The sequence below is a fragment of the Dermacentor albipictus genome, chromosome 6 (assembly GCF_038994185.2).
Source record: "Dermacentor albipictus isolate Rhodes 1998 colony chromosome 6, USDA_Dalb.pri_finalv2, whole genome shotgun sequence".
NCBI lineage: Eukaryota > Metazoa > Arthropoda > Arachnida > Ixodida > Ixodidae > Dermacentor > Dermacentor albipictus.
Window position 1 is genome coordinate 22,236,968 of NC_091826.1, and position 17,597 is coordinate 22,254,564.

Sequence of the window (17,597 nt, forward strand, 5' to 3'; positions counted from 1 at the left end):
GCCTAACTCCACACACAGTCATCTTTCATATATGAGGTAATTTTTTTCCACCTTTAATATCACTGGACAATCCCACTAAAAGTCTGTTTATACAGCACAATAGAATGAATATGCCATCTGCTTACCTGTGAACATACTTCTTGCTTTCCAGATAAGACAGCGCTGTGCTCAGCTGGTAGGCATACTGAATAAGAGTGGCCAAGTCTAGCCGATGCTTATTGTTCTGCAGGTAGGCTCGCATCTGAAATGCCCACAAATTAGCCCCAGCTGAAGCCTGGAGATTTTCATTTGATTTGATTCACCTGATAGGTTGTTCTTAGCGTAAGTGACTAACTCAAGTGTACTCTGCAAATGTACCAGGTATGATAATTGAAATGCTGGCAACATTTTGTCATCAGCTTTCCCATGTTTGACTGTCAAATGAGCACATAGGAATGACATGAGGAAATAACGAAACAAGCAAATATGCACATACACACATGTAACAATGACCGTTTGCCGCTGACGCTTAAATCAATGAACACTGTACTGGACACGCTCAGACACTTCAAACAAATGCAAGGAAGGCTTTGCCTTAAAAGTTTCCTGGACAGATTGGGTCCATGCACAGTAAAGCTCTCTCTTTGCAAATACACTGCAAAAGCACGCTGAGAAAGCACAGTGTCCCATTTCCCGTTTCCTACCTCTCCGTGTTTGGCCAGCTCCATGACGATCCAGATGGGTGAGCCTGAGCAGATGCCGATGAGCCTGATAATGTGGGGGTGATCAAACTGCTGCATGATATCTGCAAAACAATCCCAATCACGTTTGCTCAGCACAGGGTCTGAGCTAAACACAATGCTCTGCGTCAAAAGCCAACAGTTGGCAACAGAAAGGTAGATAGAACAAACACGGGAAATCTAATCAGTGTGAATACCCCAAAAGAATTGCTAACATTCAGCAAAAAAAAAATTTTGTTTTAATTACTAGTATGCAGAGAAGAGACTGAAAAAGCTCCGAGAGGAGTGCAGGATTGTTTTTTGAGTTTGTGCCTTCCTCACAGCATATAGCGCTGCCATGCTTACCACAGACTACTGTCACGGCTTGCCATACACAATAGGCATGTTCTTTTAGAAATGTGTTAAGAATGTCAGGTGCAGTTAGGGGCCCTTTAAATGTGGCAAAAGATAGCTGCCGTCAGCTGAAGGCCAAGAGCTCTCCCCCATCAAAGTGTGCTGCTTCATTCTAATTAGGGCCAGTTCCTGGACTTGCGTGACCATGTTACCACTACGACAGAAATGCACAACAGCAAGAGCCAAACTCACAGGCTTCTTCGAGAAACTTTTCGCCCATGGAATCCTCCGTCTCCACCTTGCAGGTCTTGATGGCCACAGGGACTACCTGGTTGTCGGCCTGCACGCCAAGTTTTGGAGGATTACAGCGTGGCAACCACCATGTGTAAACATTTGAGCCATAATTGCAACAGTACCAAAATCCTGCAGTCGGAACAGAAACCCCCCCTCTAAACCCCCCATAGTTCACAAGATTGCCTCAAAAGAAAGGCTAAACAAGCTAGGAAGGAAATAAGTGAGAAAGAGTGTTCATAACACATAAACGCAGAAGCTGAGAAGAAAATTGCACAAAAAACATAAACATTCAGTGTGTGTTTAATGTTCATTGCAAAAGAGCACTGCATGTTTCTCAGCCCCATCCTCACAAACTGAATTTGGTCCTGAACATGAAACATGCACTAAGCACTGTTGAAAACACAAGCCGACGTTAACACTTTTGCAGTTCCTTCTCAACTACAGAGGCACTAAAATTTCCGGAGTCAGAACAAGAATCCAGACTACGTAAAACAGAGATAATCTGTATCATAATCGTAAACTACGCTAGTGTGTTATTATTTTGGCGGCGACCGCTCTGAGAATGCAACAAACACATAAGAAAATAGACAGGGATAAAAAAAAAGAACAAAAATTCACAATTTTTTATAAAAGCTGGTTTGGAGCTCTCCATGAACAGCTGCAAGGTCTATAAGGATGCACCTTCGAAGTGTATGTCCCCTTGTGAACATCTCCGAACTGGCCTTCACCAATGATGTCACCGAGCGTGATGTGGGAACGACAAAGTTCGTAGTCTTTGGCTGCAGAAGAAAAAAAAGAAAGATGATTTGAGCACATAGCACTTCAAATTTTGAGTGGGCTGCAATATGCTCTTAGTATTTGTAGTGATGAACACTTTCAAAACCATGACATAAATGATCCTCATTCTCTCAAAACAAAAATCTTTTTTCCAAGAAAACTCACCTGGTTACACGCTTGCTCCAACAAAAAATTCAGTCAGAGCCAGCCAGATTTACTGAACTTCATAAGAATAAAGAAACCCTGAACTTGTTTTAAGCTAAAGCGAAGCAACCTGCTCATAACTCGCAACAATTAATGAGCTGCGCTTCACTTATCTCCACTTATTTCGACTCACTGCTTCTCTTGAATATAAGAGTTATGCTCAGAACACAAGCTGGGCTTAAGTTTGAGATGCTTGAGCTTGCAAGGAGCTTGAGATGCTATTTTCCCAGTGTCCAAACAATGCACCCTTCGAAACAAGAGTGAGCTTCATAACAAGGTTGACATTTAGGTAGGGCTGTGCGACTGATTGATTAACGTTCCGATTAATCAATTAATGCTTTAATTGTAAATAATTTCTTTATAACAATCATTAGGTTCTGGTCACATGACCAAAATCAAGGAAGCACTGGCAATGAAATCCCGACGCTTCACTTGCTCAACGGTAAGGAAGTGAATAACAGATTGAGCTAGAACATTGAAATTAATATAGCATCTGTGGGTCTCTTTGTACAAGAATTACACGTGTGATCCACTATGAGCCACGGGGGACCCTGCCAGTGCATGGGTGTTGAAATAGAAAAGTGCCAGTTTTGCTGCAACGAAATGTTGGCGCCAATCGACCATAGCAGTTAACAGGCGGAGCCACCATGCCATTTCAGCAAAATCAATATTTTTTTAGTGGCATCGCCGCAAATGACACATACTTCAGCTTTATTGTGAGCAATACATAAGGCTCGCAAACATGGCTTTACACTTAACAGAATCCAAAGTGCCATCCGTGCAAAATTCGAGTGGAAATCCACCGGCCAATTAGCTGGAAGTGTCAAGTACACCTGGAGCTCCTATTTAAGCAACACTTCGTAAATTCCCATTCATAGGTTATGTGTACTCATACAACTGTTTAACACTGTCCTTTTTCTTACACTGACAATTTTTTTTGCTAAACAGGTTTCCTTGTAGTACCACGAGGAAAGAGGGATGGTGCCAGCGGACTTATGAGTAGTTAGGGGTAACAGCGAGAGATGGCGCTAGCGTTGCATGGAGTACTGTAGTTGCTGGACTGAGCACAAGGTCGCGAGACTTGGACTGGCGAGTCTGTAGTGAGTTGTGGATTGGTGGAGAGAGTCGCGGAGCTATGCATAGAGCAAGGTAATAAAGAGTGAATGTCTATAACAGAAGTGTAGGTTCGTTGTCCATTGTGAAAGTAATACTAGTTTATGCGCTCACACAGTTCCGTGAATCGCATTCCGATAGCTGACGTCTTATTTCAAACAACTTTTAAAGCATGTTGCAATTATTGCTGCTTTGTTTTCACTCAAATTTCGCAGCAGGATTGCATTTTCTTTCTCGTCTGCAACATTAATAAAACATTGAGCATTACAGTTCACTTTATATTTCCGGGCATTTCGTTACCAAGAGGGGACTAAATGCAAGAGCATTATACATTTCTGCCATTGCTTGTTGCTTCGACGTCAAGGTGTACATAAGGCTTTCTTTTACGCATTTCTTTTTAGCAACAATATCTGGAAAGGTTCCAAGTGTTTTGTTCGTCATGTGGACTTGAAATGTGATCTTGCCAAGAAACAAGCAATATAAAAGCAGCTGTGAGAACAATATCTTCATTTAAGGTTGCTAGACTAAACATTCAGGCCACTACACATATAGAGAAAAAGCCAAAAAGGAACTCACTAGCAGGTGTTGAGTAGTCGCCTTCTTCATCAACAATTTCAGCATAGTCCTCTGGAAGGTAAGTGAGACCGTTAAGAATGAAAGCGTTCTGGCCTGACACACAAGCGCCAAGACAAACTGTCATTAGTAATCACAAGACAGGAGAATGACAAGTACAGGAAGTGTGAAAACAGACAAGGACTAAGTTGAGAATGGGACGCTTCCTCTCTATGTCTCGTCTGCATCCTATTTCATCCTCACCTTTCACCTTGTCTGTTCGTGTTCTACGTGCAGTTTAACTTCAACCTAGATATAATGAGTACTGTTACTTTAAAGTATTTTTGTGAATAACAGCATAAACATAAATTGCATCCACTAATAGCATCATGTGATGAATATATGCTTATAACTAATACTAGTGTATATAAGGTAGGTATTTTAATCTCTGAAGTGACTTCATCGTAAAACATTTCGACTGCACTTGCTATGTCCCGCCAACTAGTCCTATGAAATGTGCAAGACAGGAACAAAAACCATACGGTCCACAAGCACTGTTACCTGAAGCACCCTGCTTCTTCGAACCGGAGGGGTTGGAATGATTCTTGTGCTTGACGCCTGACCTATGTAAGAAAATACAAGAGTCACGTTGTTGTTGAACTTTTCATCTCTCTCCATGCAGTTGCAGCTGCAATCAAATGCAAAAAAAAAATGCTCATACCTGTATTTAGGGGGATGCGCATCTGAAATCAAAAGTAAAATATGATGTCAAACATTGCCCTAGATATTATTATCACCACGCCTGTAATAACTATTTTTAAATTGCAGTCTCAATAAAATTACAAAGAATATTTCCACACCACCAAGAAACAGTGATTTTGCTTCTCATCGACAACTTCAAAAAGCAGTAAAGAATTTCTCCAATCTGCACGTACAGAGGCAGTTTTAAAACATTTAAGTTTTTCACAACAATGGACAACTAAACAATAGATTAAGGCTAATGTATTAAGCGACAAGGAGAGACACTGTGACATTGTTTCTGAGAACTGACAAGGGTTTCCAAGTGATGACATTGTGCACCCACTTCTTGTATTTACAAGATACTCTAGAACAATCAGAAATACTAGAAGTATTTGAGAGTATTGTCAATGCAGTGAGTGCTGCTTGAAAACCTATGCTGCTATACTAGACATGTCTTTTCAGTGAAACATGATGATTATGCACAACAATATATGACTAAGCTTAATTACAACTGAGTCAGCTTATTTTGGTATGAGCCACTCAAGGCCAGTGGAAGAAATGAGCCTACCTTCTTCAGCTTCCACAGTGGCTTCTACGAGGACAGAGACAAGCAGCCGAGAAGAAAGCAAGGTCAGGTGGCAAGCGTTAAAAGAGGCACGACACACAGCAGGCAAACACGGCTAGCAAACATCGCACAGCAACACTCGCACACTCTATCAGCAGTCGTTTATTGCAGCTTGCTAACAAAAAGTGTTACTGTGAGTCTACATTTGACATAAAGCCTTAAACCATTGGTTAGTAGCAACAGAGTGAGATTTTTTTTGTTGAGGGATATTACTATGCTAAATTCCTAAACAAGAAAACAAGAAAATGTCCAACATGTTAGTCCGAAACTGTTAATGCCTCGACTAGCTATCAGCATTTCCAGGCCAAACAAGCGCAGCAAATTTATAGTGAGTGGAGTTGAAGTAAGAAAGGAAGACAGCTACGACAGGTCAGACAAGGACCTGCATTACCTTGCAACTAAATTTTGTTGAGCGAAACAGCACCATTTAATATGCAGGCATTGTGCTTATCTGTGTCTGACCCATCTTCCCTGCCTTCTTTACTTGTTATCTAACTCTACTCGTTATATAATACCAACCAGATCACTCCTAAACATTGCTTAAATTTATTGCATCGAACTCATTCACAGGTCCACAGCGAAGGCATTCTCCCAGTGGGGAACTGTCTGACATAGCTCACAAAGTGGCATCATCGGCCATGTTGGAACAAAACGCAAATTCCAGTAATTGCAGTCAATTTCATGTGATACTGTGACCAATAGAATGTTGTTTCTGGACATTGTTGGCCAACAAGTTGCCCAGTGTGGTGACGGCCCAGTTACACACGTCTCACTTTTGCACTTGCTGGAAAAACAGAATTGAATGTCAATGTCTATCATATCCTGGAAGACCTACTTTGACTGCCGTAATCAAAAACCTGCAAACACCTGCACAGGAACCTGCGATGATTGCCTGAAACTACAAGGTATTATTTTTTTAATGCTCTTTATGCTCGTCCAGTAGCACTCGCAATACTTCGCACAATTCTGAACATACAGAGACTTTTGTACTGTTATTGCTTGCTCCTCTTAAAACTTGATGCCACCACCAATCAACGTACGAACGTGATGAGCCGAATAAAGGTTAAACAGCCAGACTCGCAGCATTCCGACAACACAGCAGCGCAGATCATAAAAAGTACTTAAGCATGCAGCAGATTAGCAAAGCAAGCACAAAGGTCACACGAAAGGTATCACACGGACAGGCTGACAGGAAACAAATACCTGAACCTCAAACAATCAGCAGAGTTAGTTCATGTCAATACAGGTGAAGCTTCATGTCAGTGCAGCAGAAATTGAGATGGTCGTGGAGATTGTCAAGAATATGTCAAGAGTGTTGGTAATCATTCGTAGCCTAGTCACATGGACAGATTTAACATTCGTTAAAAGAATGGCTGGAATAGTAAAAGCAGCACGAAAAAGGACACAGAAGGACAACGAAAAAAAAAAGAAAGAGACAAGCTTATGTGGTCCTTCTCTCTGTCTTTACGATTACATCCTTTTTCGCACTGCTTTTACCGTTACAACCATGAATACGCACCAACTTGCCCAACTTCCGGTGGCCACGAAGTGTGTTGCCAAATGGCCACTCATGAATGTTGGAGTTGAAGCAAATGCAATCTGAAGTGCCGTCAAAGAGCTGCCACCACAAGTTTAAGACTCAGCAGAAAGCCAAGTATAATCATATGCGTATGCCGTAGCCCTGATGGCATCAGAATAATTTTTGTAAACAATCCGTGATATGAATTTTCATAGCCCCACACCTGAGATAATAAATGCCAGCTGGCAAGGCTCTACACGCTGGTGTATTCAGCAGGAAAACTATTGCTTGTAGCACGGAGGATCTAATGACAGGTGCATCACAAAGGTTTTTTGCAGGGACCAGCATCCCTTTTCGTAATTCATTACTGACTACAGGCACGTTTGAAATTTCCAACAGAAGTCAGCCACACTAAAATCTGGGAAGTCTACGTGACTGGGACATTTCTCCCATCAAAATGTACCTTTACGGCTCCAGAAGGAAGCCTGCGTCCCTTGGATCAGCCGACAGTAGCCATCCACCAAGTCAGCAATGCTCTCCGCAACCGCCAGCGATGGGCAGGAGATGCTTAGCACCTGAAATGAAATTTGATTTGATTTGACCGACAGAAAAGCACATCTGCCTTTGCCTAATTGAGTGACCAATAGATTGATTATTTGTTAATTGATGGTGTATTTTACGTTGAACTTATGTTGTTCTTGGCTGCTGACCTATGTACTTTTTGCTGCATTTTGCATTGGTCTGGCAATGCAGGCTTTAAAAAAAAAGTTTGTGTTTCTCATAAATTATTGCCAAGTTTGTATGGCAGTTAAGGGGTTAAGAGGACTCGCTGTTTATCTAGATGGTGTGTACTTCACATTGTAAGAAAGCACGAGACCGCACGCACCAAAAAAGGAGAGCAACAAACAAAGGACAGCCACTTGAGGAGACATGTAGCCCAAAAATAACATTGTCTTTTTCATTAGCCAAAGGGTGCCCAGAAAGATACACTACATCATTTTACAGTAATAAAGTATTCTTTAAAATCTATATTTCTGTTAGTTTCACTCTAATAGGTTTATTGTTAGAAGAGCGAACAAAAGTCAAATTTTCATTTTCTGAATTTTGCATGAAAACCCCGGCACCGGTATGTTCGTTTGACATAATGGATTTCAATGTATTTTCTCGTATTTGGGTCGTTGTGGCTAGGCAGAGGTTCTTGAAACTTGTTCAGTCGAGTCTTTAGTTGCTTTCGAATACAATAGTCCATATTTGCCGATAAAAAATTAATTAGGGACGAGCGCACAACGTCAAGATCTATGACGTCACGGCTGGCTGGTTCGAGAACTTTCACGACGTCGTCACCCACCTTTGTTTCTGCGCATTTTCTGAATCGGCAAGCCTCTTTTCACGCTAAGAATGGGTTCATTGGTATTTTAATAGGCTAATTTATTAGTACAATTAAAATAATTTTTTTAGCTAATGTCTCTCTTAACGTCTAGAACAGTGGCATGCTATTTTCTGTGCTACCCTCTTTCATTCAGTAAAAGTACTTCACGTCTAGAGCACTGTACTTTGCGTGCAGTCTTCGTGGCACTAATGACAGGCGACCTCCTTTATGAGTTAACATTACTAAGCTGTGTCTTTGGTGTAATCACATGACACTTGCCCCGAGTTGCCACTTATTCCAAGCACTCACCTCAGAGGCCCCCGCAATCTTCAGCTGAAGCACCGGCTTTGGGCTGACGTCGCTGACTATGGTCTGAATGCTCTGGACCTGCTGGAAGTTTGCTATGTGGTTCAGCTGCAAGAGAAAGGACAATAAACAGGACGTTCTTTAACTGCAGTTAAAGAAAAAAAATGAGGAAAAGAGTAACAGAACCTATCTGACCTGTAATGATAAGCACAAGCATCTAACGGTAGTCACACAAGCACAACCCCCCACTCGCGCACACAGGCACAACACGTATGAAGAACACCATACACAAGCTAATTCCACACACAAACAAACAAGACGCACACATAAGCACACGCACACAAGCATGATGCATGAGACATCAAGCTTTTTTTACTCTATCCTATATTTATACTTTCCGTTATTGTACTATCGACTGTACCCTGCAGTGTACCGTCTATTGTGCAGAGCACACAATGTTTTGCACGAAATGTCTCTATCTTCTTTTTTTTAATATATTGCCTATTTGTTGCTGCTTTCATTACTGTACTGTAACGCATTCCTGCCTAAAGCCTGCAACTCAAGTCGGCAGCATTGAAATAAAAAAGATGCAGTATTGCCCGAAAAGCGAAGCATCGATTGTGATAGCAAATTAATAGAGAGCTGTATGAAAACGACAGTAGTTTTATCGGGCATATAAACTTGGCAACATTCGCTTCCTAACCCAATTAACAAGCATGGTGTCAGCATGCACAAGCAAACGTGAAAACACACAGTCGATGAGCACGGACACTTGCTGTCAAGAGGCTGGTGTGAGCAAGCGCAGCAGCAGCAGCGAGTGAAGTGAGCTTCGTGCTGTCTATGGCTTCGACGAAAGAGCGGTGAGAACACTCCACGCACAAAGGTATGAGCCGTCTGCAAACCCATTTTAAGATACGCCGCACGTGACTATTCGTGGCCGTGCAAAGTATGCACTTGTCGGCGGATTCGAAGCCGCCCCCTCTCCTTCCTGCACTGCCTTCCCAGTTTCCTCCCTATCGCATGCAAGATTGAGCCGTGATCGTCAGTTCCCCTTGCACCTGGTCACGAAATACGCAGTCGCTGCCATAGCACAACACCACCACCCCTCCCTCTCTCCTTCCCTCTCATGCCCCCATGGCCTTTCATGCGACAGAAGATGGTGCATGTTTGCTCTCCGCTTTCTTCTGTCCCCATGCCAGACTGACTCGCAATCACTGGCTTCCGTCACGTGCTTTCACTTCCACATACACCACATGGCGCACGGCAACGGTGTTATTGCCCTTGGACTTCATACGAAACATCACGGCGACTGTGACGGTGGCGGAAAAAATGTGCCTGGAGTGTCCATATAATTGGTGTCACAATAATAAATAAATGCATAAATAAAGCACACTCAAAGAACAGCATGCGCACATATGCACGCACAAACAAAGCACACAAACACAAAGTGCAAATTGGTTTCGCAAGGCAAGCAACAGACAAAAAGCATTGCTCTAATGCAGTTCCAACGAACAAAAATACTGGAGCCATGAGAAAAATTAAATGCATGCTTGCGATCAAAAGCAACTAACACTACCGCCCAAAGAATGCGAGTTACACACTACAAGAAAAACTTCTGCACAAGGCACGAACCTGTCCATTTCGGTCTGTAAGGTAGCCAATGCCAAGTTCCTGGTTCACAACCAACTCCACCGGTACACTCCAACCAGTCTGCATAAAACGGAAAGAATACTATAAACACCTGAATTTTTAATGTACACCGAAATATCTGAAATAATTTAGGTGCCACAAAAAACAAATATGTTAAAGCAAAAGTAATCTGCACATGACGAGATTAAAAAAACATTTAATTCCTAAATTCTTTGGTGCTTGAATATAACATCAAACGCAAATTCAACATCTCTAAATTTGAAACAAAGAAATAATACGTTGTATTGTGTGGCGGGGTTTTAAAATGTATTATTCTATCAGATGCAATGAAAAACAAAAATCCCATGGGCAAAAATCAACATAGGAGCGCCAACACCATGGTCATCGTGGCATTGTTGTTTCTGCCAGCGTCCAGACCACATACAATTCAACTGCGCCTCAATACTGTACTTGCAAGATCAAAAGATGTTGGCTGCCGCTTTTGCCTGTGTCAACAGTCGACCGTTGTCAGAGGACATCATGCTTGGCGTCTGTTCAGGCAAACAGTGAAGTGTATAAGTTAATTAGGACCTTAACGAAAATTCTTACACCCTCGATTTTAGCCTCTTAAGAGGTGTCATACAATGTGCTTACAAAATTTCGCCGTTGCCCTGGCAGAACGGAGGGCAGTATCAATTTTAAAGTTAGAGAGAATAGGGGCCACATTATGGGCAACGTGCACCAAAAGTCTGAAGTGTGTAGGTTATCATAAGTCTTGCAAATAATTAATGAACTCTCATTTTCTTTTCCTTAAGGGGCGTTATTGAAGCAACATACTCTGTTTTCCCAGTGTCCTGGGAAAACCAAGCATGGCACCGAGAGTCAATTTGCATGAGAATGGAAAGCATGCTGACCGCTCTGCCCTTCTTACCATTTAACATTATCCCTCACCATCTTTTGCAGCAGTTAACAAAGTGTCATGCCGAGAAAGTATTGTGTAACGGTCTCATGTTTGCCATACACCACCCGCACTAGCGCGGATGTGCATCTTACATGGTGTCGTGTTCCGAGTGCCTTCACCGAGGTTCACCACACCAGTGCCAAGGTGTAAAATTACATTATGAATGCTCTCACCGCGTGGACAAGAGTTGGCATCTACCACAGCATTCCTGCAACTGGGCTGAGCTTTACGACGTCGCCGGCGCGAGGCGTTCAGGCACGTCGTGCTTCGTTCCCACAAATGCAGGTGCAATGAATGGCGTAATAACCACATAAAAGTTAATTTGCTGAAACAAGTTGAAAATTCAAAGAAAGCTCACCCCCAGGGCACAAGAGAAGTTCTCCCGGTCGTAAGGGAGCACTTGACGCACCAACTCGAGGAATCGCATCATACACTGGGTCTCGCTCAGCTGCGAGCACTTCTTGAACTGTGCCTGGATCAGCTTGCGCAGGTTCTTCGGCTGCAGAAATAGAGCACAGCGGTTACTACGAATGAACCGAGGACAACTACGGGGTCAGCACACACAATTCAAAAGCAGGAGGCTTGCAATAAACACTGTTTCGTAGTGTGGTTTGCTGGGAAAGTTTGGTGCGTGGTCAATGTAAGTACGGACACGGGCACAAGTAGACTGTTTCACACCACTGTTTCACCTACTGTTTCACACTCCACAGGCAACGCTATGGAACCTACACAAGTACTGGTGCTGTCATGGTGCTGTCGAGGCACTTCGTGCATTTCGCAGTGCAGTTGCTACTGGCCTGAGATGTTTTCTACTATGTAACTACCACATTTACCCGAATATGACACGCCCCTAGATCTAATGGACACCCAATTTTCGTGGGCTTTAAGTAAGGAAACAAAAGTGCACCGGAGTGTAACATGCCACCAATTCATAAAAAAAAACAGCATGCTCCCCCCCCCCATTCGCAAACTGAAAAAAAAAAAAGACGGGACATACAGAATTTACCTTTACAGACGAGCACTTCTTTCCTTATTTTTTTTTTTAATCAGCAATAAATAGCACATCGTCGTCACCACTTGTGCTTCATTGGCTGCACATACCAAGCACACAGGGACGGTATTCTCGAGGGATCAATTCTAGAGATACTGCTATCGCTTTTGTGAGAGATTTCATCGGACTTGCTGAAGTATGCGTCCGACTGCGCTCCTGGCACCGTGCACAAACAGCAAGCTTGGCACAGTACCGGAAACTCTGGGGCCGGTTACGTCAACGCATAGGGTGTCGAGTTGCACGAAATTTCACGAAAGTAATAGTATCTCTGATAGTTATCGGCCGAAAATACCTCTCACGATCGTAGTCGAGCACCAAATGGACCAACAGCAACTTTCACATGCTCTGTCAACATTTCGTGATGGCAATGATGCTGCGTCTGACGGCTCTGATGGCAGGCTGTTGCCAACGCTGCTAATGTGGTTTTGGTTTCACATCCTATTGTAACGCACAGGTAATTTTCACACCATCCAATTTCAAGAAAAAAAAAGGTGCACGTTAGATTTGGGTGAATACAGTACTTTATATGTTACAACTACACCTTGTAGTATGCAATGTACTATGTATTGTTTGCAAGTGTACATGGTACACAGCGGCTGCTGGTCCCCGAATTGGGTCACTTCGCCTCTTAAGTAATAAATAGGCTCAGATCTGCAACGCTTTCATTGTAATACAGTCGACTTCTGTTAATTCGGCCCTGCAGGGACTGGCGAAATTGACTGAATTATTCGGTGGGTCGAATGGACCAAGCTGAAGAAGAAACATCAAAACAAACAGCTGATTCATTTGATAGGATTTGCCCGATTCTAGCACACACCCCCGAATAAAATGCACGGCCGCTTTCTATATGCCCAAAGTAACAAACTAATATTGAAATGACATTAGAGCTCTAATGATGATCGTAAACATGATCCTAAACAATTAAAAGTCAGTGTCCCATGTATGTGTGGCACCTTGAATGAGTCAACAAAGGGAACGGCACCTTGTTGGCTGAAATGACTTGGGCTGGAAGGAACTTGTGCAGCCCAATCTCCTTCTCGATCAGCTCATAGTTGGACTTCTTGTCGAGCGCCCCATGGGTCATGTCCTTGCAAAATCTCCTGCGCAGGGAATTTGCAATCAGGTGATTGATGCCTGGGCAAAGGCAGCGCAGCTGCCTTCTATAAGAATGCAAGTGCTTCAGCATAATCTTGTGAAAGCTGTAGCACTCGGAGAACCAAATAACATGTTTTCTGAGCTGGTTATCAAACTTCTCCAACAAAACGCTAGTGCAGCTACAAACTGGCCCCTAAAATGACAAAAAGCCAATGCAAGCTGTACAATACCTCTAGACAGTTAAACTTAATGCCACATACTACTCGATCTCACCAAACTAATGGAGTACAGCAAAAGCTATCGGAAGCATCAGCTGTGGGAACGCTCGACTCTCTCACGCCCTCCCGACATTCGCGCCCCCTGCTTATTCCGCGTCTCCTGGCATTCAGCTTTCCCGCATAACAAACATGCAGCAGAGCGAGTCGGTGTTGTGCAGCTACGATGAGAGATGGCGCGAATGTTCCAATGCTAGCACAACCTGGCAGCATGAATGACTCGGGTGTGCAAGGAACTTGCTCCCTTCTCTTTCGCTGCAGGACGCTGGCACACGCAGACCGACTGTGCACTCGTCGGTGTGCTCTGCAAGGCTAAGATGTGGGGGGCTTTTCATCCGGCTTCACAGTGTAGCACCAACATGGCCAAACATAATCCCTAGCACATGCTTCTGTTGGGCACTGGTGTCTGGCCTGATTAACATTATTCGATCGTTATTCTTGCACGGTGTCACTGTCACTACGGTGTCATCATTGTTACTACAAAACATAAAGAACGCTGAAGAGCAGCAGCTCCTGGCCTTCTTAGGCTCTAATGAACCCTATATTTCTTAACTGCTCAGGAAATTACGTGTCCTTGATTTTTGGCAATAAAACAAGGACCACCTTGATCACTTGTCATGAATCAATGGACCACCTGTCCAGCAGTGGTGCAGAGACCATAAGGGGGCCTGAACCTTTCTGTGGTGTTTGCCACACAACCATAAATATGAAGACCACTACACAACAGCAGGTCTTGCCCCTTTTAGGCCCTAGGAAACCCCTTTGACATCACTTTAGAGTCATTTCTGTAAATAAAATCAGCTGGACATCAGCACTGTCTGTGTTGTCTCTTGCCTCTGTCTATCTTTAACCTTGCGCTATCAGTAATGCCAGGACAGCCAACAAACTAGCCCAAACCTTTACATTAGCAACCATATGATATGTGATAACTGCTCATGAAGTTCCATGCCCTTGTCTTTTGGCAACGAATCAAAGACCACCTTGATCATCTGCCAAGGATCAACAGATAACATCTTGAAGGGGCAGTGCAGTAAGACAAAGACAGAAGGCAGGAACACACAGGACAGCGCTGAACTTACAACTAACTTTCAGCGCTGTCCTGTGTGTTCCTGCCTTCTGTCTTCATCCTACTGCGCTGCCCCTTCAAGATGTTCAACCAGCACCAACTTGCCCAAATGTCGATCCTTCTACAACAGATAACATGACCAGCAGTGCTGCACATTGAGCAAATGAGGAACATCTCATTGCTAGAAAGATGATGAAGCGACAAACATTTTTTTAAAGGAAACTCCATAGGAATGCACAGAAAATCACAAATACTTACCTAATTTCTAAGCAACCTAGATGAATTGCCAGGTCTTGATCCACATTGATACACTTTCGCAGATAGTCGTTTTTGACCTGGGGGAATGGGAGGATGTAGTGTCACAATCTCACTTCCCACTACTGACCAGAGCTGAACGCTGTTCAGTCATCGTAAATTCAAACAAAAGTGACACGAGCGCAACTTCCAATCTTTTAACCTATACTGACTATTCCAATACGCACACACTGTCACACCTAGAAATAACGAACACAGATGTAACGAATCACTAAGTACTAAACGAAGTAAGCCTAAACTATTTCTTGCCAATATCAGCATGTAACAATATATAAAATGTTTATAACAAACATTGGATATAATGAAGGTATCTGTTCACGTCAGATGTGACTTAGTTATTGCAATGAGGCTTGTTCTCGCTATGCATGCATTTGTGTGCAACAAAGAATCAGTTCTCAGAATCCAGTGAAAATAGAGACATTAAAATGAAAGCTTCGTATGGTGCCACCTTCTACACGTGCCACACACACACACATGCATCTATATATGGACAAATTTAAAACAATCAGACATGGCCAGAGCTGCTACTGACTTGGACTGAACAGCTCTATTCAAACACCATGAAATGAACACAAAATCAAATGAAACTGGCACAAACAGAACTTGTGGATTTCAAATGTCTACCAGCTTTTCCTTCTTTTTTACAATTTTTTCACCTCAAATGAAAAGGGGCTTGTACAATCTACCCTAAGCGAATGTGGAATCTTGTTCAATCATGTGAGCTGGTTGGTACATGAGTGGCAAAATTTTTTTTTCGTGTATAATTTTCACCACTTGTGATTCTTTTATAAAAGCATGTACGCAAGCATTCTAGCATTACACCCTCACTGGAATGCAGCTGTGGCAGCATGGAATTGAACTCGCAACTCCGTGCTCAGCAACAGAGCGCCATAGTCAATTCCTTAAATTTTTCTTGTGAACTGGTGTGCTGTTCCACTGCGCTCAGAAAATCCTGCACTGCTTACACATCAATATGACGAACACGATATTTAAAATGTTGTATATAACGAATTATCAGATATAGTGAAGGTAATATAACCTGTTTATTGGAGATATCAACATGTAACCAATATATGCGCACATAAAAGTAGATATAATGAAGGCATTTTCATGCTGGATGTGATTTCATTGTGATGAGGTTGGACTGTATAGACAATGAGCACACATACTCTACTTTCCATTTGGTAAGGGCACTCGCTGACTCACCTGTCTGTAGAAGTATGCAAAGAGCACAGGGTCCTTGTCATGGAATTCTTTCAAGTTACTGAGCAGGTAGCGTACCCTTAGCTCAAACCTGCAAGGATGACAACACAATTTTCTTTCTTTCTTTATGGCTTCACATGGGCATTTTGCCATTTTCCCCATTTGATTTCCAAAAAAATGATGGAACGATCTTAAAAAACACTAGAAGCATCGAGACGTTTCAAGCCAACAAATTAATAAACAGAGACCATGAAGCAGTAATGCTACCAGCACAGACACACGCATCATCAATATTCCATCTTTTTCATCCCTTAACCAAAGCTTTCTGGTCGATGTTGCATTTTATATCCCGCAATATGGATCTGCTTTACAACCAGATGAAAGGTAATGAAATTACTTTTTTAATTACTATGCTAGAGTCAACCTATGAGCTGAACATGTTACAGCAGACACCAACAGCTCTGAAGGAACCCACGTCAAAAACTCATAACAGCTATCACTGTAGGATGCCTATGGCAATGTTTCTTACGCTGCTAGAGCACAGGATTACTTGGCTATAATTTAGTACTGCATCAGGTGCGCATAGCCCTAGCTTATATATACAGTATGGTTCACGCTCAAAGGAAAACCCCTAATTAGTATTCAATAAACATAAATGTATCAGCAGCTTTGTAGAAGAAATGAGTTTGATGCAACATTTTATTGGTGAAAAGTAATTGTCAATGCCTTCAGGTCAAGATTGAGCTGTAATCAGTCATGAAACACTAATTCAGTGTTCTCTTTAACGGTGGACCATACTGCACTAAGCCAACTACTCAACTAGGAATCGAGCACAAGCATGCAGCAGTAACGTACATTCAAAACTAGTGATACAAGGACCAACTTCAACGAGCAGCTTCAACAGACCCAACCTTAAATAGGCACTGAAACACTTTTTGAACACAGTAAGATAATGTTTGAACACACCAGCCAAATATTATGCCACCAGACAAGCATTAATCTTGCGACAAGCGCGAGTTTTCTAAACGAGACTTCTATAAACTTATAGTGAAGTGCAAGTCTGCTAGACTTAGACAAGTGTTAGTCACAACGAGCACTAGCACTTGTCTTGTGTGTACTTGCTTGTCCAGTTTAAGGTCTGCCCTTGTTAACTTGAAGAAAAGAGCGCTACGAAGACGCGGACTAAAAGAAGAACACGTACGACGGACACGTACAACGTGTCCGTCGTACATGTTCTTCTTTTAGTCCACGTCTTCGTAGCGCTCTTTTCTTCAAGTATGCAAAACCAACTCGCCCACATCAAGCTTCTACTGCCCTTGTTAAACCTGCAAGTATGAGCCACTAGCCCTGCAACACATTCCATTAAACCTACCAGAACTTCTAAGCAATCGGCAAGCGACGGTTGCTAAGACGTGCCATCACCCCTGTCACCGCTCCTCTGTGGCCAACG

The 17,597-nt window shown here is 42.7% G+C and overlaps 1 protein-coding gene across 3 annotated transcripts in view; it reads right to left on the reverse strand.

Moving 5' to 3' along the window:
• Window positions 1-17,597, reverse strand: part of Fak (protein tyrosine kinase 2 Fak) — an 83,761-nt gene that overhangs the window by 21,593 nt on the left and 44,571 nt on the right. For 2 of the 3 annotated variants that reach the window (XM_070540094.1, XM_070540093.1), the window contains exons 4-17: window positions 16,151-16,238; window positions 14,888-14,964; window positions 13,176-13,293; window positions 11,501-11,641; window positions 10,185-10,262; window positions 8,556-8,660; window positions 7,341-7,452; window positions 4,714-4,735; window positions 4,554-4,615; window positions 4,017-4,067; window positions 2,028-2,125; window positions 1,305-1,392; window positions 684-784; window positions 126-241 (exon numbers count right to left, since the gene is read on the reverse strand). In XM_070540094.1, the coding sequence (XP_070396195.1) occupies window positions 126-241; window positions 684-784; window positions 1,305-1,392; window positions 2,028-2,125; window positions 4,017-4,067; window positions 4,554-4,615; window positions 4,714-4,735; window positions 7,341-7,452; window positions 8,556-8,660; window positions 10,185-10,262; window positions 11,501-11,641; window positions 13,176-13,293; window positions 14,888-14,964; window positions 16,151-16,238 (1,257 nt within the window). Of the gene's footprint in view, window positions 1-125; window positions 242-683; window positions 785-1,304; window positions 1,393-2,027; window positions 2,126-4,016; window positions 4,068-4,553; window positions 4,616-4,713; window positions 4,736-5,301; window positions 5,326-7,340; window positions 7,453-8,555; window positions 8,661-10,184; window positions 10,263-11,500; window positions 11,642-13,175; window positions 13,294-14,887; window positions 14,965-16,150; window positions 16,239-17,597 lie in introns of all 3 variants that reach the window. The other variant, XM_070540095.1, reaches the window with a different exon arrangement.